Raw genomic sequence first — 27,198 nt, forward strand, 5'->3', positions numbered from 1 at the left:
AAAGGAGAAATGTATTTCTCCGTATATAAAGTACACACCGAACTCAACGAGTCTCGGGAAAACATATACCTGACTAATGAAAACCAGGTCCCCTTCAGACGTCCGGACCCAATGAGAAATCAAAAGTCCAAAAGGGATTCCAGTAAGTATTGCCGGTTCCATAGAGACACCGGACACACCACTGATGAATGTCGACAGCTAAAGGACGAGATCGAGGGGTTGATCTCGAGAGGTTATTTCCGGCAGTACGTCAAAAACCAGAGTACTGGACAGACTACTGCGAGTTAGAGAGTAGCCGCGCCTTCGACGGCACAAAATAATAACTCCCGATCTCGGGAAGAAGACAGGCCCCCGCCGATTGATGGAGAGGATGTAATAACCATCTCGGGAGGGTCTCATCTCGCGGGAGGGGGCAGAAATGCTCAAAAGCGATACGTTAACGAGTTGAAGACAGGGGACGGGTCTCCTTATGAACTCGAACCTAGGGCACCAAAAAGCCAAAGGGTTGAAACGCAACCGATAACCTTCACCGAGGAAGACGCCTCCCATGTCCAGTTCCCTCATCACGATCCACTGGTCATTACCCTGCAGCTTGCCAACAAAAGAGTGCGCCGAGTTCTCATAGATAATGGGAGCTCAGTTAACATTCTTTATAAGGCAACACTAGAGAAAATGGGACTCTCCCTTCGCGACCTGAAGGGTTGTGCAACCACTTTGTACGGCTTTTCAGGAGAAGGAACTGCCTGTATGGGATCCATTGAACTCCCTGTGACCTTGGGAGACTATCCAGTCTCGGTGACCAAGATAATGGAGTTTGTGGTAGTAGATTTACCATCTGCCTACAATGTACTGCTCGGGAGACCCGCCCTGGTTGGGCTGGGGGCAGTGTCATCTGTAAGGCATCTGGCCCTTAAGTTCCCAACCCCAAGCGGGGTCGGAACATTAAAAGGAGATCAATTGGCAGGGAGGGAGTGCTACAACATCTCTTTGAAGGGAAAGAAACAAACGAGCGCTCAAGCACTCGTTATCATACAAAATAAAGATGGGATGGTTTTAGAAATTGATGAGGAGATCGATCCGAGGATCGAGGTGAAAGTTGACCTCGAACCATTGGAAGAGCTCGAAGAAGTTCAGTTTGACGAAGCTGATCCCTCGAAGAAGGTGAAGGTCGAAAAACACCTCCAAGACGAAGCAAAATAGCAATTAATTTGCTTTCTGAAGAAAAACCAGGATGTCTTCGCATGGTCACACTCGGACATGGTAGGGATAAGCCTAAATGTTGCGAGCCACGCATTAAACATAGACAAAAGCTTTCCCCCGAAGCAACAAAAGCGAAGGCAGCTGGACGAGGACAGAAAGAAAGCATTAAAGGAGGAGGTTGACAGATTAAAAGCAAACCATTTCATTAAGGATGCTTTTTACCCTAACTGGGTAGCCAATCCAGTGTTGGTCCTAAAGCCCAATGGGACGTGGAGAACCTGTATTGACTACTCGGATCTCAACAAGGCCTGCCCAAAAGACTGTTTTCCGCTGCCAAGAATTGACCAGCTCGTGGATGCCACGGCGGGGCATGGCCTGATGTCGTTCATGGATGCCTATTCTGGATATAACCAGATTCCCATGCATGCCCCCGACCAAGAGCATACGAGCTTCATCACAGATAAAGGGCTCTACTGCTACAATGTCATGCCATTCGGACTCAAGAATGCTGGAGCCACGTACCAGCGGCTCGTAAACATGATGTTTTCAGGCAAATAGGGAACAACATGGAAGTTTATGTTGATGACATGCTTGTAAAGTCTCAACTTAACAAGAACCATGTTGATGATCTCGAAGAGTGTTTTGGCGTACTCAGGAAATACAACATGAAGCTAAATCCTCAGAAGTGCACTTTTGGGGTATCTTCGGGAAAATTTCTGGGCTTTATTGTCAACTCTCGAGGGATCGAGGCTAATCCCGACAAAATAAAGGCCCTGATTGATATGCCTTCACCTCGGAAGCATAAAGATGTCCAAAGCTTGACTGGCAGGATGGCCGCCCTGAGCAGATTCATCTCGAAGTCAACGGATCGTGGCCTTCCATTCTTCAACTTATTGAAAGGAAGTAAGAAGTTTGAATGGACAGAGGAGTGCGAGTTGGCCTTTCAGGAGCTCAAAAAGCACTTAGCTGAACCGCCCATCCTATCGAAGCCTGAGACGGGAGAAGTATTGTTCCTATACCTCTCAACTACCGAACACGCGATAAGCGCGGTGCTCGTTCGAGAAGAAGAGAAATTGCAGAAACCCGTCTATTACATCAGCAAAAGATTACTGGGGGCAGAGTCAAGATATCCATTGATGGAGAAGCTTGCCCTCAGCCTAATCCACTCATCTCACAAGCTCCACCCCTACTTTCAAGCACATCCCATCCATGTACTGACAGATCAACCACTTAGGCAAGTCCTGTCTAAACCAGAGGCATCAGGTCGGCTCCTTAAATGGGCCGTTGAGCTCGGACAGTTCGAGATCACTTACCATCCAAGAACGACCATTAAGGCACAAGCCTTGGCAGACTTCATAGTGGAGTGCACTGGTATAGCCGACGACGAGGTAATAACCACGGCCCACGAGCTGTGGAAACTTTACGTCGACGGCTCGTCAAATGAAAATGGAGCGGGGGCAGGAGTTATTCTGATCACTCCTGCAGGGAGCAAATTTCACTCTGCTTTAAGATTTGGTTTTAAAGCATCTAATAATGAAGCTGAATACGAGGCTCTACTTGCGGGACTACGAATAGCAAAAGAGCTCAAGGCCAAAGCTATACATTGCTACAGCGACTCCCAGCTCGTGGTTAATCAAATCTTGGGGGAGTACAAGGCTCGTGGCACAAGAATGGCAGCTTATCTGGAGAAGGAAAAATCTGCATTAGAGTATTTCGAGTTTTATGCAATCGAACAGGTTCCCCGAGAACAAAACTCAAATGCAGATGCCTTAGCTCGGCTCGCCACTTCCGCCGAAAATGAAGAGCTGAATGTTATACCCGTAGAACACCTATCAGCACCCAGCATTACTGAGCCAGGCGAGGAAGATGTGTGTATGATTGAAACAGAACCAACCTGGATGAGTCCAATAGTTGATTATCTTGAAAATGGAATTCTTCCAAGAGATCGAAATCAAGCTCGAAGGTTGATGTATCAACTTCCTCGTTACACCATTCTGGATGGAAAGTTATACAGAAGAGGGTACTCCATGCCGCTGCTTAGATGTGTAACTCCTCCCGAAGCTAAGAAGATCATTGAAGAAATTCATGAAGGGTTCTGCGGAGACCATACCGGGGGGCATAGCCTGTCCAAGAAGATTATACGCCAAGGATATTTCTGGCCAACCATTAAAACGGACTCTTTCGAGTACGTGAAAAAGTGCGACAAATGCCAGAGATTCGCAACGATACCCCGAGCTCCACCTTCCGAACTGACCATGTTGACATCCCCATGGCCTTTCGCGGTATGGGGCATCGACCTCATAGGCTCACTCCCAACTGGCAAAGGCGGAGTAAAATATGATGTGGTCGCCGTTGATTACTTCACAAAATGGACAGAGGCTGAACCATTGGTGACCATAACTTCAAAAAAGATCCTTGATTTCGTGGTAAAGAACATCGTATGCCGATATGGAGTACCAAGAAAGATTGTATCTGATAACGGAACCCAGTTCGATTGCGACTTATTCACCAACTTTTGTGACAAGAACGGTATAATAAAGAGTTTTTCATCAGTGGCTCACCCTCAAGCGAATGGTCAGGTCGAAGCCGTTAACAAAACCCTCAAGAGTTCTCAAAAGAAAAAGTTGGAGGAGGCAAAGGGACGATGGCCCGAGGAATTACCTCAAGTCCTTTGGGGATATAGAACTACAACTCGGACATCAACGGGACATACCCCGTTCTCTCTAGCGTACGGATGCGAGGCAATGTTGCCCATCGAGGTCGAAATCCCAACGATTCGAACTCAAATTTACGATCAGGATTCAAATCACACTCGGCTCGAAGAAACCCTAGACTTGATCGAAGAAAAAAGGGAAGAGGCTCAGCTGAGAAATGCTGCTTACCAGCAACGAACCACAAGATATTTCAATAAAAGGGTTCGAGATCGAAAGTTCGGAGTGGGAGATCTGATATTGAGACGCGTATTCTTAGCAACCCGAGATCCAACAGCTGGAGTGCTCGGGCCAAACTGGGAAGGACCATACCAGATAGAATCAGTCATCCGACCTGGCGTATACAAACTTGCGAGATTAGATGGGAGCCTGATACCACGAGCATGGAATGGCGAACACCTTAGACCATATTATCAATAGTGTAGGAAGTGTTGCCTGTAACCATGAATTTCTATCTGTACTAGTTTGTTTGTTTGTTTATGAATTTCATCAAATAAAAGGTCTGCTTTGTTTCACATGTAATGTATTTTTATTTTTGCAATCTCTCTTAATTTAATAACCTATGGTCACACTCATAGGATATTAAGGGGGCATCATTGGTATACATACCACCAGCTTAAAAAATAAAAAATATATATAAAGTATTTGGATGTAACCAAGTACGCGATTTAGATAGTTCGGACATAACCGAATTATCAAAAACATAAAGTATTTGGATGTAACCAAGTACGCGATCTTAGGTAGTTCGGACATAACCGAATTATCAAAAACAAAGTATTTGGATATGACCAAATACGCGAGCTTAGATAGTTCGGATATAACCGACCATCAAGAACCTAAAATATTTGGAGTTAACCAGATGTGCAAACACAACAGGTTTGGAACAAACCAGCCAAATTATCGATCGATGATAAATGGGAGCCTAAACCTATTGCGAAATATGTCGAGATCGAGGCTGGAATATCTTAAAGAAAAATAGTTTCGAACTCATAACCTCGGAGCCAAAATACTGAGGATGAGGAAAAGTGACTAAAAAGATAACCAAATCATTCATATTACATACCATATAAGTACTTTTCAGTTCATGGTTAAAGTAATATCCGACCTTGATAAATAACGAGGTCGGAAGCGGATAATTCGAATAAACTATGCATAAGTGCATCGAATTTCGAGCCTAAGTCCAAACTATGTTTGTATGAATAAATAAACATAACTAGTTCATCAATATAGAATATGCAAAATATTTCTAGCCAAGAAATGTAAAGCATATAAAAGAATAGTAAAGGAAATTGTATCAGCCCCTTGGGCATAAATTAAAATAATTACAGAAATAAGGGGACGCAGCCCCGATAACTGATCTCCCCGAGGCCAGATTCAAGGAAGAGGAGTCTCCTTGGCCTTCTCAGCATCAGTAACACTGGACCCACCAGGATGAATAGCATGACTATCCTCCTGAGCTTCCACCGAAACGGTGCCCGGAGCAGCATTTTCTCTCTCGAGCTGCTCAGCCTTTTCCTTCTCGAGCTGTTTGGCCTCTTCCTTCTCGAGTCGAGCGTTCCATTGCTCGAGAAGCGGCACCTCGTGGGGACCCAAGAAGCTGGTGTCCAGCTCTTCGTTATAAGCCCACATCTGGTACATGGCTGAGTCGACCGCCTTTTCCTTCTTTTCTTTGTACTCGGCAGTAAGGCGAGCTTTGACATCCTCTATGAGGTCGAAGGTGGTGGTCTTGTCCTCCTCGAGCTTCTTATTGGTCTCCCGAAGCTGGGTGTTATCTTTCTTTTGCTCCTCGAGTTCAGTTTTCAGCTTTCCGAGCTCCTTGGCCATATCCTCACGCTCCTTAACCACTGCCTCGAGCTTAGCATTCGCCGCCTTCAGATCATCGTTCGCTCTAAGGTGGAGGTCCTTCGCCTCTTGGGCATGAGTCCTGCTCGAATGGATCTCGTTATTAAGCTCGTAGTTGAGCTGGGCCGTGAAGGCAAGAGCCTGAAAAAAGGAAGAAACCACCATTAGCCTCAAGACAGCATGGATATAAGCGAAAGAAATATGGAAAAATACTTACTGCAGCGGTGTGCTCGATACTCTTCTCGCAGAGAACAGTGCGGTCTCGGGTGCCAGTTAGGCACTGCCACTGGGGAGCTTCGAAACTGCCGTAGCTCTGGCCGATCCGGGACATGACATCCGAAATCAGTGTAGATCCATGAGGTCCGGCAGCGTTATCCACCACATATGAGTCCATATGGGTGGAGATGGTTAACTTCTGAGCTCGAGAAGCAGAAGGTCTATTGGCGAGCTGAGCAGAAGACGTTTGACCCACCACAGGAGGTTGGGACTCAACCACGACAGGGGTACCAGCTAGCGAGGCCGGTGCCACCGCAGAGACGGTGGCCTGCGAGGATGGCATCGTCGTGGGGGCACTGATCTGGCCAGTCGACGCAGCAGCAGAGCTCGAAGCCGGCGGGGCAGGAGGAGGCGTTTTCTTAGATCTCTTGGAGCCTTTCCCCGGCTGGCTGGTTTTCAGTGACCCTGCCCTGGGGCGTTTGCTCCTCTTGGCACCCGCATTGTCAATAAGGGTGTCAAGGTCGAAGTCCATCTCGCCTGCACAAGTCAACACAGTGAGTCAGTAAAAGAGGAGTACAAGTCACTTCAGTATCACAGACGTATAGAGTGATGGTAGAAAAAACCTAACTGGAACTTTCCCCCGAGCTCGAGCTTGGGGACCATGAAATTCCCCCGTCTTCAGAAGAGGCGGGGGGAGTGCCTTCCCTATAAGTTGGTGATAACCTCGAGAGGTCCCTATAATCACTGGTCCCATACTGCACAGCTATCCCATTCCACACCTCGTCCGTGGTGTACATAGTGTCGTATTTCCCGAGCCCACTATCAAACCTATGGACACAGTCGTCTACCCAACTCCATATGTAGAAGTGGTATCTATCCTGTGGGCACGAGACTAACCTATTGGGCATGTGTTTTAGCAAAGTGGGGGACCACATTCTCGAAGTAGGAAGGGTTTTACCTTCTTCTGAGTCCGAGCTCGAGGCCTCATCGTTGGCTTCATTCCCATATCGCGGACTCCTCAAGCGAACTGGGAGAGATGCCCTCTTTTCTCTCCTCGGAAGAAGGGTGCTTGTGGGCTGTGGCACCTCCTCCCAACGTTCGTATTTTTTGTTAGACCAGTTAGAGGTTGACTGGCCTTCTCCCAACAACCCACAGGATCGGAGCTTGCCCTCTTGAAGAAGATACGAGAGAGACCTCCTGCCATAAGGAAGTCGGAGCAAGGCCTCTCTGTGCTCCCTCATTGCCTTGGTGGGGGAGGGACGCTGAAAATTAGCTGAAAGGCGAAACACATTTCAGCTAAGTATGGTCTTAAGGGCTAAAATTCCGAGCTCAAAAAAATAAAAGTAACAAGAGTACTTAAGAATCCGCCTGAACGAACAATGTCGAGACGGGGACAGACCGTCTGTCCAGAAAAAAGCCTTTTTGGAGTTAGGAGGGTGGTTTGGAAGATCTTCAAAAATCTTCGTCTCTTTGGGGTAGCTCGAAAGATAAAAAAAACCATCTCCTCCCCGAGCTCAGGAGGGGTTACTCTTCAAAAAAAAGAGATATAAAATCTCTTGGGGTGAAGGTCCTGTCCACCCCAGCTCGTGGAACAAGGACCTCAGGGCAGACAGCACCCTGTACGAATTGGTGTTGAGTTGGAATGGAGCCAACCCAACGAAATCAGTGAAGTCTCTGAAAAAGGACTTCAAGGGCAGCAGAGCTCCTGCCCTTATATGTTCCTGGCTCCAGGCCACATATTTCACACTGACATCGCGGCCCCCAGGGGCGAAACAGCTCCGTTCATGACTAGCCGGAGCTCGACACTTCAGGGTGTCCAACGAACCAAGGCCATGGAGGGCCAAAATGTCAGTTATTTGGTCGGTGGTGGTAACCGAGCTCTGGTAGAGCTCGGCTTCGAACATCTCTCTCCTAGGCTGCGAGGACGAAGGTTCCGCCATTAAAGAAAATTGGAGTTCCCCTGGATGATATGCAACCGTGACTTTTAACGCAGGGTCGAGGGGAATTGGCCTAGGTCCTGGGTTGGGCTCCGGATAGATGGCCTCCCGAAGAACTCTTCTCTTCTTTTCAATGACCTCGTCTATCTGACGGCGATAGTGGGCTCGAATGTCCTCTTGCTCACGCGCAAGCTCGTATTCTTTTATCCGACGCTGATTCCGGGCGAACAGCGATTCTGGGCTCGGAGATTTAGGCTCATAAGGGATGGCTCGCAATGACCCCCACCGTCTTTCCAGATTCTGTGACATCTAACGAGGAAGAAAAAATGGTGAGGGCCATGCATGCAAGAATCACGAGCTCGATGGTATGAGCTCGGGGATTTAGGAACAAGAAATTAAATATTGAGACCCTTACTAAAGAGTAAGAGCGTGTGTTCCACGGGAAAGAGAAGGAGCGTGGAAGATTTTTTGAAAATCCCGAGATTCAAGGGAAAGAAAGGTGGCGGTTAGCCAGAAAGGGTATTCTTGGGTTTCGTGCATTTGTCAAGGACAAGGGTTTTTACCCGAAAACTTAGTAGACAAGAAACATGGCCTAAAATTTTCAAAACCCAGAAAATTGAAACTTCGCTCAAACGTTAAAACTGGATATAAACCAGTGATGCGAAATCCAGTAGGGGAAGTCTAGGAAACTTGAAAGCCTATCGAAACGAAACCCCCTATCTTATTATGCTAAGAACGTAAACTAGCATACACAATAAGAACAGTATGGATAAAAAATTGAAAACAAAAATGGCATACTTACACAGTGATGGTGATTGCAGAGAAATCGTCGATTGGAGAAGATGTTGCAAGAAAGAACTCACTGACTCGAACAGACCAGGATTCCTGTGTTTCTTTGGCCGAGAAAACATGCACAGAGTAGAAACTGTGGCAAGAGGTTTCTGGGTATGTTTTTCTTCTTCTCTTGCTTACGAGGAACAAAGGTGAAGGAGAAGATGAAGCGGGGTCTTGTATATATAGGTGGGAAAACATAATTAATCAGGAGCGTTGAATAAAATCCTCACTAGATCGAACGGATGGGGATCAATGACAAGAAGGCACCGAAAAGTTGTCAGACGGACGATCGTGGGCGTGTTTCCAAGGTACTCAAGTACCTAAAGTGAGCAATACCTAGCTGACGCGTGTCCATGTTCGAAAGTGTATGACGGTGCGGTTCCCAAAGAAAGTAGTTCAAAAGTTTCCTTCTCTTAGGATTCGAACAAATACTTTTGAGGGGGCAAGATGTTATACCCAGATTTCGAGCCATAGTAAATATGACTTCGAAAGCTGAACTCGCAATAAATGGTCTCGTGAGGTTTAGAGTGTTCTAGGATTGTATATCGAGCTTGCAAAGTACGATACATGAGCTCGAGTATGGTGACCTCGAAATGACCTCGATCGCGAAAGGTAGCTCTGAGAGCACCCTCATCTTCAGGAACGACTTCGAAGCAGGGGTCTTGAGCTCGACGTACTATCTCGAAAGCCACGTGAGCTCGGGAGATGTCATTAGCTCGGGCAATGATGGGAAACCTGGGAGGCAAGAGCCTTAGAGATACGCGATCGCCACCTTGAATATCAACAAGTATTATAAACAAGAGATGTAATATTCATTTATTGATGTAAATCCCCAAGAATTGTGGGATATTATTTAGTCAGTTAATACGCCCCCTGATCTTCAGGGGACGTTTCCTTTTATATCTGATTAAAGGCATTTAACGCCATTTATTTTATTCACAAACGAGTAACTACCCAAAATATGTGTGATAGTATTCTGCAGCCTTCTCTATAAATAGAGAGGCCATGCACCATTGTAAATGACCGAAATTCTGATTCTTGAGAGAAAACTCTGGAGAATTCATGCTAAAGAATTTTTCAGAGATAATCTTAAGATTAATAACAGAGACTCGTGGACTAGGCAGATTTAACTGCTGAACCACGTAAAAAATCGTGTGTTTGATTTGTTTGTTTCGTTTGGCCATTGTCATTCATTGTTTTTGTGCTCTTCTTTTATCTGTTGACGAAAAACGGCATCAACATATATATATATATATCTAACCCTAAACTTACACCCAAAAAGTAAAATTAACACCATAAACTTAAAAGCCAAAATTTAAACTGAATTAAAAAAATACTTTAATTGAAACTTTATAAAATTAGTAGGTTTTTAGTTTACTTTAATTAAATTAAAAATACTGTTTTAGTTTTTTTTAATCTATATTTGGAATTAAAAATATTTATGTTTGTTTAACCAATTAAAATAGTTTTATCAAATATTTTTATTTTAAATTTATTTATTTATTTTCAATTACTTTTTCATTGATTAATTTACAAAACACTTTTTTTGTTTTATAAATTCATAAAATAATTTCAAATCATTTTAAAAGAAAGAAAAAAACAAAAGAAGAACAAACAAATCATTGAAAGGGGCAATTCGATCATAATTGAAATTTGCATTAACTAGATTCCACTGGAGGGTACCAAATTAGTACAAATTACAAATAGAGGGTATTAAATGATCATTATTATAAACATAGTATATCAAATGTGTATTTTGATAAAACACATAGTACATAATGAGTATTTACCCTAGGAACATTTCACATTCTATGCTTAATATTGGGTGTTAATTAAAATATATGATATGAATATTAAATATTTCAAAATAATGCTACTTTTTTGCACTCTACCAAAAATGCTCTTATATCTTCCCTCTTCTCTCTTCTCACTTCTCTCTTCCCTCTCTCTCTCTTGGTTCACTCTCTCTCACCTCACGGCACCACCAACACCACCACCAAACTAAATACTGCATTTCGAACATATATGGGCATCATTTTTTGGGTTTTTTTTTCAATTTTTTTCAGATCTAATTTTTTTAAAATATGCAGAAAATCGACCTTGATCGATGGTGGTTCGATGGTGCTCGATGCCAGCTCGATGGGGCCTTCAAAATCAAGATTTTCATGAAAAATGACTTTGCTCGATGCTGCTCGATGCCAGCTCGATAGGTTGAGGCAATTCTTGGAAAAGACATAATTTTTCACTCGGGTGTCCGTTTGAGGTGATTTTTTTAATTTCGTGTGTTTTTCAAGATCTACATGTTTGACATGCTCATATGCACATTTGTGAATTTTAAAACTTGAAAACATACAAAAACATGTCTTAAACATGAGGTATGTTTGCATTTTTGTATTTTTTTTTATTCAAGTGTTACACTTCACAAATGTGCATATGAGCATGTAAAACGTGTATATCTTGAAAACATACCCAAAATAAAAAAAGTCACCCCAAACGGACACCCGAGTAAAAAATTATGTCTTTTGCAAGAATCGCATCGAGCACCATCGAGCAAAATCTTTTTTTTTCTTCATGAAAATCTTAATTTTGAAGGACCCATCAAGTTGGCATCAAGTACCATCGAGCAAGGTCAATTTTTTGCAAATTTTAGAGTTTTAGATCTTAAAAAAAATCGCAAAAAAAACCCCAAAACCATGTTCAGATCTGTTTGAAATGCAGTATTTAGTGTGGTGGTGGTGTTGGTGGTGCCGCGAGGTGAGAGAGAGTGAACCGAAAGAGAGATAAGTGAGAAGAGGGAAGAGATGTGGGTATTTTGGGTAGAGTGCCAAAAAATGACATTATCTTGAAATACTTAATATGTCTATCATATTTTTTAATTAGCACTCAATATGATGCATAGAAACTGAAATTTCCCTTACCCTATTAATAATGAAATATTGGTGTTGATATTAATAAATACTATTAAATCAATGTTCAAATTATAAATAATAAATTTGAATAAGTATTTAATTATAAAATAGATAAATAAATGGTCTTGCATTTGAGTCCATTTGACCTAAATTTAATACACACATTATGAGCCTAACCCACATGGTGTGGGTGAGTCGTGATGGACTTTATTTATATTTTATTTTATAATTAATTTAATTAAAAAAATCGTATCTATAAATAGAATGTTATTGTAGAGTCCAGGAACTTTACTTAGCTAGTTAGATAGTAGTAGTAATAGTAATAGCTAATAGTAGTTATAGTATTGTTTATTACTGTGGATTTTGGTTCAAGCCGTGATTTAGTTGGAAACTCCTAGCAACAGTTATGGATTTTATAAGTTTAACCTATAGTTTAAGAATATTAATTATAACATAAGGTTTGATTAATATTGCTGGTTATTAATATGATGATTATTATAAGCTAAGGTTTAGATAGAGCCAATAAGAATATGACACTTGTCATGAGCATAGTTATTCCTAAGGTTTAGATAGAGCCAATAGGATTATGACACTTGTCATATGCATTATTATTAAGGAATTATTATTTAAATGATAAAATAAGGGAAATATAAAACTTACTCTTCACCAGAATATGTTAGGAGCATAATATTTATCACAATTTTATTTATTTGTGGATTAGGTTGTTATTTAGATAATTAAATAGATTTTTTTTCGTAACTTTAGGGTACTGTAACTTCTTACCTATTTTTGACCCAGTTATGTTATGAATTTCGAAAAATAGTATTTCGAAAACGTTGTAGATAATTTAATTAGCTTTCTAACGGTATAAATATATTCTAAATCGGAGTCCTACAACTCCAGATATGTTGATTTTACTGTAGGTTAGTTTAGAGTTACGAGATTTAGGAAGTTAGAAGTTAGGATTCTATTTGTTTTGATTATTTTTTTTTTTTTCAAAAATCAAGCTTTGTTGACCAAGTCTTAAGCCTTTGGCTGAAGAATATTCAAATATTTTCAATTAAATTCATTATTTTTATTCAAAGCCAAAAAGAAGATTTTTATTCCTAGAACTCTATAAATAGGACCTAGCACCAAGCCTTTTCATTTATTCTTCAAGCAATGATCAGAGCCTTCTAGGTGCTAGTGAGACTATAGAGTGATAAACACTTGGGTTAAGGTTATAAGCTTTGTCATTCTAAGCTTATTAGACACTTAGGAAGTAAGGTTCATAGAGTGTATTTCGGTTTCGAGGTGTAGTTCGGTCATAGCAATTTCAAAGGTATTCCTATTCTTAGTTCCTTTTTAGTATTGTTTCACTAGTTCTTATAGTTTTTGTCTACTCAATTCCTAACCCAATCTTCTCTATTCTTGGTTAGGCATCTAAGTTCTTCGAACTTGAGATTTCTTGTTGGTAAGTATCTTCTTGATGGTTTAGTTCATTCCTCTTCATCTCTCTCTTTTAGAAAACTCACCTCTCTATTAATGGTTTTTAGGAGTGTTCCAAAATCCTGACCTTGTTCTCATCATCCCGGTATTTTGGTAAGGAAAATAGGATAGATCTTGTATGTTTGTATGATATGTTATGCTATGTTTATGTTATGATAAGTTTATGTTATGATATGTTTATGCTATAATAAGTATATGTATGATATGTTTTGTAGTCCTTGGGCATATGACTTGTTTAGATAACAAGCCCCAAGATTATGTTTTTAGTCGCTTGGGCATATGACTTGCTTAGATAGCAAGCCCCAAGATTAGTTTATCATTTTCATGGTTTAGAGTTATGGTTTACCCTACCTCAGATATTAGACAGGAGACCTAGATGGGTTATTATATACTACCATGTGATTTAACCTACCTCAGATATTAGACAGAGGACCTAGATGGTTTATCACATGCCATGTTAATGAGTTAATGACCATTAATATTGTAGTCCTATATGGTATATGTTTTTATAGCCATATGTTTTATAGTGTATGCTTATGATATATGGTATATGTTTTTATAGTTTATGTTTATGATGTAGTTTTATGCTTATGATATATGATGTATGTTTTTAGTAGGTTTTCCTTGCTGGGCATTAGACTCATTCCTTTATTTTTAGTGTGATATAGGAAAATGAATATGGAAGGCGGAAGGATTCTTGGTAGCTTGGCTTGTGTGTTGAGGATGGATGGAATGTGTGGACTGAGTGTCGATCGATGATGAAGTTATTTATTTTTAGTCTTTTAAATCATGTTTTTTTTCCGCATTTAGTTTTGTAAACAATTTTCTTTAGTTTAAAATTATGTTTTATGTTTTAAACAATGGGTACCCATGCCATATTTTCTATTATTATGTAGTTGATACAATATTTTGAGATTTAATAAAGTTATATTATTTCTTATGTATCTTTTCCAAAATAGTAGCTATGTATAGTAGCTCTTGTAATCCTAAAAATCAGAGGTGAATGACATGGCAGGCATTAAATACACGTGACTGACATCTGGCGGAACCCATGCCCGACTATCGACCAGGAAGACACCTACTGTCACACGATAAACTTCTTCCTACGACCAACCTGGTCGTACGCACGCTATACACGGAGGAAATCTTAGGCAGTTATGATGGAATCCGAAATTATCTCCCATGATTTCCTGAGTATCCGATTATTTAGGAAATAATATCTGTAACGAATTAATGTAAATCTTCCCTGAGCTTATAAATAGAAGAAGAGAGCTCAGGGGAGAGGACCTCTTTTCTTCTGGGCTAGAAGATCTTTTGAGATTAGAGAAAGATTCCACTAGAATATTTGTATTTTCTTATTGAAAGGTCAGTGAAACTCATTGGACCCTAGTTCTTTGATCACCCCTTTGAACCTCATTTCAATAACAACTCAAGTGGATGTAGGTTGTTACCAGATTTTGGGGCCGAATCACTATAAACTCTTGTGTTCTTATTGTTTTCGTCATCACATTTATTTCAACGTATTTTTCCACGTCAAGCATATTTTGACTTCGTGTCAGTTGGCCAAAATCAGGGTCAACAGCTCTAATGGTCCAATGTCTTAGAAATAGTTGGGTCATTACAGTTATAGCTAAGGTTTTCAAGAGACACTTTTTGGTAAGTGGTCAGTTAAAAAAAACAATAGATTACACTCTTCTAGCCATTCTCCATCTCACGTGTTGACCACACTAGACACTAGTTAGGCCTAGTCAGGCTTGATTGTTGAGAAAATTGTTCACACTAGTTAAACCTAGTTAGACTTGATCAAAGATTGATGATGAAGATTGTGGTTGCGTTCGTGTTTCAGTTATTGAAAATTCCTAAAATGACAAAAGTATAGAGAACTGAAAGAGTGAAATCTCATTAATTTTGCTGCACATAAGTAAGTGCAATAAAACTTCCATAAGGAGTTACACTATATTAGAATAGTTCATTTAGTCATATACATTTATGTCATTTTCATTTATCAATGTTTATATATTGAATTTGATTTATTTATTTTAGATTTAAATGTGTATATTTTTAGTATTTTATAGATATAATTCTATTAAGTTATAACTTCCACGTAGTAATAAAATATACTGGTGCCAACATTATTACTATAGAGGTACTTCTATAATTTACTTTTATTTCTGTTTATAATTTATATATGTTATAGAATTTATATTTATGTTTGACTAAATTGGAAATGACATAATAAGCAAGATTTTGTGTATGTTTTTCCTACAATCACATAGTTACAAAACTATGGGCCATCACCACATCAATCACGTGGTGTCTTATAATCCCTTCAACACTTATGCTTAAATACTTTTATGAAATATTATTTCTTACCAACACACTCTAAAAAAGTATTTACACATTTTTTTATAAGAATACAAGAGAACAAATTCTTACAGTAAATATTGCAAAACAATATAAGATAGATGTGCTTATGTAATCCAATCTATTATTTTAACTCCTAGCGAATTGAATCTAATTAAAGATTGGATATTGGAAATCACCATCCAATCTAATCCAATAAAAATTGACCTTAAAATCTAATTATAATTGGATTTGTAATTGTAATGAATCAATTATTTTATCTTTAAACCTAAATTTTAATATTAAAAAAATTAACAAATAAGTAAAAAAACATAAAAAAAAAATCATACAAAAAACTAAACACTATTTAGTAACAGTATTAAATTAAGTCTTTATAATTACCACATTAGTTCTTTGAAATATTAAGTTTACAATACAACTATTCAAATTTAAAATTAGTATCTCAAAACCAATAATTAGAGTACTTAGATAGTAACATAACATGAACACAACAATAATATCTTCAAAGTGTTAACATAATACTAATTCTAATTACCATTTATGAAGATTCTACAATAAAAAATTGATTATAAATGATAATGAAAATACATAATTAAACCCCACAAAAAATACATATTTAAATTGGAAGATTTTTTAAAAAAGAAAAATAGAATTTTTGTAAGAAAAACAACCGATCAATTCATTTATGAATATGTTCACAATTGATCTACGTCTCAACTCAATCAATTCGAATTAGCTTCTAATTAGTTCATGACGATTTATATATTAAATAGACATATTGGTTGACTTGGATTTGCCATTGCCATGACGAGAACATTTGCAGATATGGTGAAAAGCCTTCACCTCAGTCAAAATAACTTACAAGATCTCCAAATCAAATCCAAGTTAATTTAAAGTCAATATAATCAAACTAACAATAAAGCTAACTAATTAAATAAAAACCAACTAATTAACATAAATTGATACTCTAACCATTAAAAAAATTACAATTAATTGACACAAAAAATGCCAGTTAAATTATGGAACTTATAGAAACAAAACTATGTACATTTTTTATGTTGAAGTGTAAAATTCAAATTCAAACCACCCAATATCGTTATCCTACATAAAAAAGTGGAATGCCATTATAAATATTAAGCATTATTGTGGTGGAGGAAAACGACACTCGTTAATAATTTGTTATAATAACTAACCACGATAATGAAGTTACTAAATTAATTAGTATTTATAAATTAAAGTAATTATAAACTATCATACACGTTTGGCACCAGTACCAATATCGTAATTTTTTGCATTTATTATTATAATTATAATTTTAATAATTAAAGATGATGGCATGCTAATTATCTTAATTTTTTGCATGTATTATTGTTGTGCCATATGCATCACCAAGAAAATTTATAATTATATTAATTACAATATTTTTGTCCTTTTAAATTGAATAACTTTTCATTAATTTTGTCATCATAAATAATTTGCTATAAATAAAAGATACCATTCAATATATGTATTAATGAGAGTATAGCTTTTGATGTTACTTGATGGTAAAATATTAAAAGTAAACTACTACAAAAAATATAGCAAGTGTAAGGGTGACAAAATTAATCTAATTCTCTTGGTAGTTGAGATATTTATTGTTTGAAATTTTGAGAATTTCAAAAGGAATGTATGGAATATAAATTTTAGATATATTTGGTAGGAATCCCTTTTATTTATAATCACAAAGTTATAAAAATCCAGTCAATAACTTGCATTATTTTTACAAAGGAAATTAATAATAATGGTAATGAGATTTGATTGGGTGAAAAAAACAATATGATTTTCTATATTTACATTTGTCATAAATGAATTTTTTGAATATAATAATTTTTCAATAATATTAATTTGATAATCTATAATTTAGAATTGAATGTATTTGAAATCTTAAACTTAAATTTGAACAATAAATTTTTTATCAATATGATAAAATTACTTTCAGTTATATATAATTAATAATTAAATTTGTAAATTATAGAATTCCAAATAAGTGTTATTAAAAACATAAGATATGGATAAATCATTCAGTACAAAATAAGTATTTAACCATTCTAATAAGTTGACATGTGAATTCTAGCTACTATCACAAAAAAATCCATTGGGTCCCATATTTTCACCAAATTAAATTAATGAAACCATATAAAATAATTCAATTCTGAAAGGTCTAATAATTATATCCTACAAACACAGATATTGATATTGACATGTAATTGTATATAGTATTTTTTTTAATTTTTAAAATGGACTAATAAATATATTTTTGTTTTCTTATTTTTTTTTTTCAATTTTTGTGAAAAAGAATTATGACATCACTTGGTAGTGTTTTGCATCAATAAATAGTGTTATTAATGTATTTTCCAATTAAAAAAAAGTAAAAGCATTTACATTAAATTAAAATTACATATAATGCCTTACCAAAGCAGCACTAAAACAAAATCATATTTAGCCCACTCCTCAATATAAACTCCCGTACGAATGCCACGTCACTGTCCACGCTGGAACCCTAATAGGATAGCGACTTGTGGGACCCAGTCAACAACACTCCGTGGGTGAGAGGGATGAGTCCAAGCAAAGAAATAAAAAATAAAAAATAAAAACAAAATATTTTAAAAAAGAAAAAAAAAAAGAAAACTTCATCATCGTACTATTTTAAGCATTTTTGCCTTGCTTCATAATCAAATTTTTATTTAGGGAAAAATATTAAATGACATCAAAATTAAAAAATAACTTACGCTCTTTTAATTAACGTCTCTCCATATAACTATTTTTAATTAATTAACTTTTTTTAAGGAAAATAAAAAAAAAAAGAAAAAAAAGAAAGTAGGAGCAAAGCAACACAGGTAAGTGGGTAGTACGAGTAGAGAGAGAAAGAAGAGAGAGAGAATAGGGACAGAGTTGTCATTCTCGAAGACCTACCTTTTTCCTTGTATATATAAGCAGATTATAGATGACATTGATGGGGTTTCCCAAAGATTGAAAATTATATTTATTAATTTTATTTCGTTTACAATTCCCTCACCTCTTCTCCTCAACTGACTCTCTCCTCTCTCCTCTCAAGCCCTCCCAGAAAAAAACAGGGAGTGGACCAGCGGTGGTTGTACGGTTTCCGGCGGTATTCCGATAGAGGTTTTCTGAGGTTGGTACTCCATGTTTTTTCATTTTGTCGTTTTTAGGGTTTCTTGTTGGTTCTTGTTTTTGTTCATTTTCTTGTTCCCTCATTGCGATTATCGCTTGTTTGTGGAGATGTTGACTGTGATTGCTCTGCCTGGATCTGCTGTTTCTGGCCATGATTGCTGTTAATTCTGTCTGATCTTGGTTGTGCTTTCGAGTTTTTTTTCTTTGGTTATGCGTGTGTTCTTGGTTTTGTTTTTGTGCTTCTCGCGGTTTTGGTTTTCGTAGATCGCTAGATCTTGTGCATTTCTTTAAGAGGCTCATTTTATGTGTGCTGTTTAGTTACTGAGAAAGCTGTTGCATTTCTTTCTAGGTTTTCTTGTGTTTTGGGTTTTTTTTTTCTCTATCTTTATTTTTTTTCCTTTTAGTTATTGATTATTTTGTACGGATGATGGCAATGGAGTGTGCTTATACTTTTCCTCTTTTTTTTTTTTCCCTCCGTTTTCTTTTTTGCTGGTTCACTGGCTTAGGCAGAGGCTTTTCTTTGTGTGTGTGTGTTTTTTCCAACTTTCCTGTGCCATTAGGGTTTTCCGTTTACTTTAAGTTTTTTTGGGCGTGCAGTCATCACAATGGTAAGAAAGAGGAGAACTGATCATCCTGGTGGGGGCGAGGGCTCTGAATCTCAGGAATCTGGTGGTGGTAGTAGTGCTGGTGGTCGTGGTTCCCAACGCCCTGCTGAAAGGGGTGGTGGTCAAATGCAACATGGTGGTGGTGGTGGTGGTGGAGGGCACCAAGGTGGTAGGGGTTGGGCCCCACAAGGTGGCCGAGGAGGCTATGGTGGTGGTGGTGGTGGTGGTGGCGGGGGCGGTGGTCGCGGTCGTGGACAGCCTCAACAGCAGCAGTATGGTGGGCCTCCTGAGTATCAAGGAAGGGGAAGGGGCGGGCCACCCCATCAGGGTGGTCGTGGAGGGTATGGGGGTGGACGTGGCCCTGGTGGTATGGGCGGTAACCGTGGGGGAGGACCTACAGGTGGACCGTCCAGGTCACAAGATTCCGAGCTGCACCAAGCAACCCCACCTCAATATCGAGCTGGGGTCCATCAGCCTCTTCCATCCGAGGCTAGTTCTTCTTCTTTGCCACCCGAGCCTTCACAATTGGCTCAGCAGATTGAGCAGATCGACTTACAGCAAGATGCTCCTACTGGCCAGGAAATACAAGCTGCGCCACCCTCAAGCAAGTCAATGAGGTTTCCTCTTCGGCCAGGCAAGGGTAGCACTGGCATCAGATGCATTGTTAAGGCAAATCACTTTTTTGCGGAACTCCCAGATAAGGATTTGCATCAGTATGACGTGAGTTCTCCTGCTCTTTGTTTTGTCTTTATTTGTTTATTATATTAAAGTTGATGTTGGTCATACCTGTTTTGACGTATGTTAGGTCACAATTACACCTGAGGTTACTTCACGTGGTGTCAATCGAGCTGTTATGGAACAGTTGGTAAAATTGTACAAGGAATCTCATCTTGGAAGGCGTCTCCCTGCCTATGATGGTCGGAAGAGTCTATATACTGCTGGACCGCTTCCTTTCATTTCTAAGGATTTCAAAATAACTCTTATTGATGAGGATGATGGCACAGGCGGGCAAAGGTAGACAGCATTGTTTCTTTGTCCTGAAATTACTTATTTCTAATGCATAATACATTTCTTATCATTTGTTTTGACGCATGAGGATGCTTCATATATTTAATCATTATTCTTTTCATGCAGGAGGGAGAGGGAGTTTAGAGTTGTTATTAAATTGGCTGCACGCGCTGACCTGCACCATTTAGGACTCTTTTTGCAGGGAAGACAAGCTGATGCACCACAGGAAGCACTTCAAGTCCTTGATATTGTTCTGCGTGAGTTGCCTACTACTAGGTATGCCAACAAATACTTATTGGTAAATCTTGTTTTCACCAGCATGGATATTTCTTAGATCTTTGTGAACTATTGTTCTGCTGCATTGTAGGTATTGTCCTGTGGGTCGATCATTTTATTCCCCCGATCTTGGTAGAAGACAGCCACTTGGGGAGGGTTTGGAAAGTTGGCGTGGTTTCTATCAGAGTATTCGCCCAACTCAGATGGGGCTATCTCTTAATATTGGTAATGATCCATTTTTTCTTGTATATAATTTCTCAGTTATTTGAGAAGTATTTAACGGATACATACATGTGTATCAAGGTCTTGCTATACTTCCTTACATCTTTATTTGTTATTTTGTCAATATCCAGACATGTCCTCCACTGCATTCATTGAGCCATTACCTGTAATCGATTTTGTAACTCAGCTTCTTAATCGGGATGTTTCTGCCCGACCACTGTCTGATTCTGATCGTGTAAAGGTTAGATACTCATCATGTCTTGGTCCTTGTAGTATTGGCACTTTCGTTTTCCTAGTCTCTCTTAAGTTTTTTTACATCCCAGATCCTTTGTTTTGCATTGATCAAAGTTTTTGTGGGGTCCTCGGTGAAGTTTATTTATTTTGATTTATACAATAACAAAAGTCTAAAATATTTGTTTTCCTCGAGTGTAAACAGATTAAAAAAGCTTTGCGTGGAGTCAAGGTTGAAGTTACTCATCGTGGGAATATGCGTAGAAAGTATCGTATTTCTGGCTTGACATCACAAGCAACAGGAGAGTTGACGTGAGTAATATATAATTATTTTTGTCTATTGTAATCTGTACATTTTGAATGTTCTGTTGTGTTTATGCTATGATGCTCAAAAAATAATCTTATTAATCTTACTTCATCTTTTGAATTTTCAGTTTTCCAGTGGATGACAGAGGCACTATGAAATCTGTTGTTGAGTACTTCTATGAAACTTATGGGTTTGTTATTCAGCATACTCAATGGCCTTGCCTACAAGTAGGGAACCAGCAGAGACCTAATTATTTACCCATGGAGGTAAACAACTTGATCTAGCATTTCACGGGTAGTCATGTGTGGGTATATGGACATTATGCTAATAGACAGTTGTTGGATACAGGTTTGTAAAATTGTGGAGGGTCAGAGATACTCTAAGAGGTTGAATGAGAAGCAGATTACTGCTTTGCTGAAGGTTACCTGTCAGCGTCCCTATGATAGGGAGAAAGATATTTTGCAGGTTAGTGGTCATTGACTCGTGGAATACCTTTAATCTTTTTATTTGATACATTTTTGGTCTTATGTTTTTGTTATAGCATATGTATTTCTCTGTTGCATTGGTTACGTTATGCTGTATTTGTTTTCTACTTTATGTTGTTTTAATAAATCTTTTATTATTTTACTAGCTTTGCCTTTTGATGAGCGATTTTTCCATGCCTCACTCAAGGGATAATTGTTTTATATGATAAGCTTTAATTAGTTAAAATTTTCTTATCTTACTTGTACGACTCTTTTAAACAAATATGTAATAGAATATTTACTAGTTTTGGCTTTGTAATTTTATATTTTTTTTCAGTTCTTGTACTGACAGGTTTTTTTGTCTTTCCTATTGATCCTTGTATTCATCATTCATTTAAATATGCAACATAGTTCTTTACTGACTGATACAATCTTTCATTTCTAACTGGTGCAATATATATCCTCATATTATATAAATCTAAATGCTTCTCTTTCAAAGTTTATTCCCATATTTTGGTGTGTGCGAAATTTAATTATGAACCAACATTGTTTCCTATGTTGGATTGTATTCTTTGATCATCCCTAAAGTTAAGTTCCTATGATAATTATATTCTACAATTATGGACTTCCTTTGTTGTTATGGGCTGAAGTTTATGAATTGCTGTGCAGACTGTTGAACACAATGCTTATCATAATGATCCATATGCTAGGGAGTTTGGGATCAAAATCAGTGAGAGGCTTGCTCAGGTTGAAGCTCGTATTCTACCTGCTCCCTGGGTATGTTATCCAAATGTGTATATATTATATGTACAAGTATTTATTCATTTCTAGTTTTGCTTACTTATTTTATTGTATTTTTGCGCTTTAAAATTGTGGATGGTAAAATGACTTTTGATTGTTTGTGTGCTGTGCCAGCTTAAATATCATGATACAGGTAGAGAAAAGGATTGCCTACCTCAAGTTGGACAATGGAATATGATGAACAAGGTAGTCTTTTTATTGAATTCGTTGATTTATTTCTACCTCAAGTTGAACTTGCCATCTAAATACTCGCTCTGTAACCCATATGCTGGAAACTTACCGTGTGATGGAGCAACTGCACTAGTGTATTGTAATACCAAAATTTCAAATGGTGTAATAAGTAGGGATATGGTGGAAATGTGGTTTACATAAAATAAATAGCAGAGGAATTTGCTTGCCATTTATTCTAGCATCATCACAAGGATTTATTGTTTCTGTTGCATTTCAGGTAGAACATTAACTCTCGACTTCTTATTAATTTTGGTTATTCGACTTAATTACTTGTTGCAGAAAATGGTCAATGGTGGCACAGTGAACAGTTGGATGTGCATAAACTTTTCTCGAAATGTTCAAGAAGCTGTCGCTAGGGGTTTCTGTTATGAACTTGCTCAGATGTGTTATATTTCTGGCATGGTACAAGATCTGTGTGCTTCTAAATTCATTTTGAACTTTACTTTTTTGTGTTCTATATGTTGATCTTTTTGTTTCATTTTGCAGGCATTTAATCCAGAGCCAGTACTACCACCTGTTAATGGTCGTCCTGATCAGGTTGAAAAGGTTCTGAAAACTCGCTACCATGATGCTATGAGTCGACTTCAACCCCAGGGAAAGGAGCTGGATCTGCTTATTGTTATTTTACCAGATAATAATGGCTCGTTATATGGTACGGAAGTTGAAGTCAGTTTATCTGTTTTGTATCATGTTTTGTTGAACATGTATATTTATTTAGTAGTGTCATGCTTCTTTTTGAACATACATTTATTTAGTGTCGAGCTTTCCTTTGCAGGTGATTTGAAACGAATTTGTGAGACAGATCTTGGCCTTGTATCCCAGTGCTGTTTGACGAAGCATGTCTTCAGGATGAGTAAGCAGTATCTGGCAAATGTGGCCTTGAAAATAAACGTCAAGGTTGGAGGAAGGAATACTGTTTTGGTTGATGCCATATCAAGGCGTATTCCTCTAGTCAGCGACCGCCCCACTATAATTTTTGGTGCTGATGTTACTCATCCTCATCCTGGGGAGGATTCAAGCCCTTCTATTGCAGCTGTATGTTATAAAAACATTTCTGTGTTATTTTGTAGTCTTCCTTTCTTTTTCTTTTTTGACAGGTTGTTATCTGAAATACTTTGAATTTTGTCTTCAAATTAAAGGTTGTGGCTTCTCAAGATTGGCCTGAAGTTACAAAGTATGCTGGTTTGGTCTGTGCTCAAGCCCATCGACAAGAGCTCATCCAAGATCTGTTTAAAACATGGCAGGATCCTGTCAGGGGGACAGTTACGGGCGGCATGATCAAGTATCAATCTTTCTCTCTTCTCCTTTCTGATCTAATGCTACTACTATTTTTACACGCCTCCTAACACCGTTCTTTACAGAAAATGATGCATTTTTTGCAGCGCACTTGCCTGTATTTACATACATATATATATATAGCATGTAGTTTAAGGGACGTGTATAGTTATATATATTCTTTGTGCTTGGGTAATACTATTCGTGAGGATGAAGATTGAATTGCTTATTCCTCTTCTTCTTTGACTGTAGGGAGCTGCTCATTTCGTTCCGTAGGGCAACTGGACAAAAGCCTCAACGCATTATATTCTACAGGTATGGTTTCATTATGTTAATAACCTCGTTTTGTCTTTTTGCACTCGGTTTGTGCTCTTTAAATAATGTTGTATGATGTTGCAGGGATGGTGTCAGCGAGGGTCAGTTCTATCAAGTTTTACTTTATGAACTTGATGCCATTCGCAGGGTAAATATACAGTAGTGCAGAATTGTGAAGTTTTTTTTAATCTTATTTTATTTGGAACTAATTAGCCAAAAATATTAATTTGATATGGACTTGCTTTTCCCATTGATTTCAGGCTTGCGCTTCACTGGAACCAAACTACCAGCCTCCAGTGACATTTGTTGTTGTTCAGAAGCGTCATCATACTAGGCTGTTTGCCAACAATCATTCTGACCGTAATGCTGTTGATAAAAGTGGAAATATATTGCCAGGTACTCCATTTTATTACAATGTTACATGTATATGGTATATATTGTGAACTGTTTACATGTTATTCACACCTTGTATACCAATGAACAGGTACGGTTGTGGACTCCAAGATCTGTCATCCAACTGAGTTTGATTTCTATCTCTGCAGCCATGCTGGAATACAGGCAAGTTATCTTTTTGCAATTCTGAAGTTTGATTTCTTGTGTATGTTTAGTGTCTTTGTTTTTGTGGGATACCTGTTGTTAAGCATAGTGGACATATGTGAAACAGGGTACTAGCCGGCCTGCACATTATCATGTACTGTGGGATGAGAACAAGTTCACTGCTGATGGGTTGCAATCTTTAACAAATAATCTTTGCTACACGTACGTATTATGTCATTACTTTCATCTTGAATTTTCGTAGTTATGCACATTCATTGAAGTGGCTTTAGCTTATATTTATTTTCAACCTTTGCAGGTACGCAAGATGCACCAGATCTGTTTCAATAGGTGCTCCATCTCTCTCGCTGTCTGACATTCAAGTTTACTGTAGAATGTTATTACTTGGTCCTATACGTCTGAATATGCCTTAGTTGATTGGTTTGTTTCCTTTGTTTTGCAGTTCCTCCTGCATACTATGCCCATCTTGCTGCTTTCCGAGCTCGGTTCTACATGGAGCCAGAGACATCAGACAGTGGTTCAATGACCAGTGGTGCTGCTGCTGGCCGTGGAGGAATGGGTCCAGGTGCTGGCGGACGTAGCACAAGAGCCCCCGGCGTAAATGCTGCAGTGAGACCCTTGCCTGCCCTCAAGGACAATGTCAAGAGGGTTATGTTTTACTGTTGATGCTTCTATATGTTTTTATCTTTGTTCTATCCCAACCTACATTTAGTTCCTTTAGCAAAGTTATATTTGAGATATCTGCTTTTAAAGACAAAAAGTTGCCACTACTCTACTGTTAAGAGGGAAGAGTCTCGCTCTGCACTTGTTATGTACGGATGTTAAACTGAGTTTTAGCTATTCTACAAGACTTTAACGTTTGGTCAAAACTAGAAAAGTTTGGATTCAAAATTGGTGGTCCACCAAAGGTCGTACGTGTGTTATTCAGGTTGAGGCCCCCTTTGAAATATTGTTGCAAGGGCTTTCTTGTTTGGACACGTGTTATATTGTGCAGTTTCGAGGTTTTTTTTTTTTCTTTTTTCCCTTTATTTAAAAGAATATTGCTTGGTGAAAGTAGAGTTCTTTGAGGTTTTGCCCAAAAGAAGATTCTAGTTTCTTTATCATCGGGATTGTCTGGTTCTCGTGTCTTTTCTTTGTTTATTGGTCGGTCATTACATTATTATTTTTGCAGCAGCAGACATCAATGACATTCAAAGATATCTTTTTTGAGGGGAGATGACATTCAAAGTTGTCAAGTAAACACTAATTTAAACACTACTGGTTGTTGTCCGTTTGTTCAATTGTAATTCTTGAGCTAAGAGCACTCATAATGAATGCTTCATTCTATTTTTTAAAATTCCTTACAAAAAACACTGCATTTTATATTTTATTTTTAAATTTTACATTACACCATACATTAACATCTCTATTTTTTTTCTCTATATTATTTAAATATTATTATTTTTATAATTTTATTTATTTTGAATATTCTCACTTTTAATATCTCTATATCTTGCAAATTTATAATATTTTAATACTTGCAATATTTATCTATGCATAATGTCAAATATAATGATATTTTATTTTTAATTAATCCAAATTTATAAAATAAACTAAAATATATTTTCCTTAAACATTTAAATATTTTATTTTTTATTGATTTCAAATATTTATCTTGACTAATAATAATATTATTATATATTTTAATGTTTACATTAATATTTATTTTAAATATTTATCTAACTATGATAACTAAAGATATTAATAGATTTTTTACACAAAAATATATGGCAGAAAAAAAAAATATATATACAAAAAAAAGAAGAAAAATAATAATTACAATTTAAATAAATTAATCATAACTAATTTTTCAATTAATATAAAATAATTAAAGAAATTTGTTCAAATAAAAAAAATAGAAGTGGAGCTTGAAGGAGACAGAAAGAGAGAGTATGAGAAATTAATAAAAAATAGTTTAGAGTATGCATAGGATGTTATAAATGTAGTGTAGTACTTGGAGGAGAATTAAAACATTTATGTATAATACATTATCCAATAGAGCTGTTTTTTTGACCAGTTCTTCAAAAATTTAAAGATCTATGTGTGACTGCTCTAAGTCTAGGAGTTTATGTTGAATTATAAACACACGTGCATGCCAGAACAAATAAGTAGGTCCCATCCTAAAGCGATGTTAGTTTGTTTTTTTTTTTTTGGACGGTTTAGATCTGTAAAATTTAGGGTAAAGTGTACAAATACT

At 37.6% G+C, this 27,198-nt stretch overlaps 1 protein-coding gene across 1 annotated transcript; it reads left to right on the forward strand.

Moving 5' to 3' along the window:
- Nucleotides 1-18,494: 18,494 nt before the first annotated feature.
- Nucleotides 18,495-26,176, forward strand: LOC133822618 (protein argonaute 1). Its single transcript, XM_062255013.1, has 22 exons — nucleotides 18,495-18,673; nucleotides 19,270-19,997; nucleotides 20,083-20,291; nucleotides 20,412-20,561; nucleotides 20,653-20,786; nucleotides 20,915-21,024; nucleotides 21,220-21,326; nucleotides 21,449-21,587; nucleotides 21,670-21,786; nucleotides 22,455-22,562; nucleotides 22,701-22,772; nucleotides 23,097-23,219; nucleotides 23,304-23,469; nucleotides 23,593-23,852; nucleotides 23,957-24,099; nucleotides 24,345-24,407; nucleotides 24,492-24,555; nucleotides 24,668-24,803; nucleotides 24,892-24,965; nucleotides 25,072-25,166; nucleotides 25,261-25,292; nucleotides 25,405-26,176. Exons 2-22 carry the CDS (start codon nucleotides 19,278-19,280, stop codon nucleotides 25,626-25,628), a joined length of 3,246 nt encoding a protein of 1,081 aa, XP_062110997.1. The 5' UTR covers nucleotides 18,495-18,673; nucleotides 19,270-19,277; the 3' UTR covers nucleotides 25,629-26,176.
- The last annotated feature ends 1,022 nt before the right edge of the window (nucleotides 26,177-27,198 follow it).

The sequence above is a fragment of the Humulus lupulus genome, chromosome 3 (genome assembly GCF_963169125.1).
Source record: "Humulus lupulus chromosome 3, drHumLupu1.1, whole genome shotgun sequence".
NCBI classification, from domain to species: Eukaryota; Viridiplantae; Streptophyta; class Magnoliopsida; order Rosales; family Cannabaceae; genus Humulus; species Humulus lupulus.

Excerpts from the sequence above, each read along its gene's own strand:
- LOC133822618 (XM_062255013.1), top strand. The coding sequence starts at position 19,278 with ATGGTAAGAAAGAGGAGAACTGATCATCCTGGTGGGGGCGAGGGCTCT. Across the intron at positions 19,998-20,082 it reads AGGATTTGCATCAGTATGAC|GTCACAATTACACCTGAGGT; the intron begins GTGAGTTCTCCT and ends GACGTATGTTAG. Across the intron at positions 25,293-25,404 it reads CACCAGATCTGTTTCAATAG|TTCCTCCTGCATACTATGCC; the intron begins GTGCTCCATCTC and ends TTTGTTTTGCAG.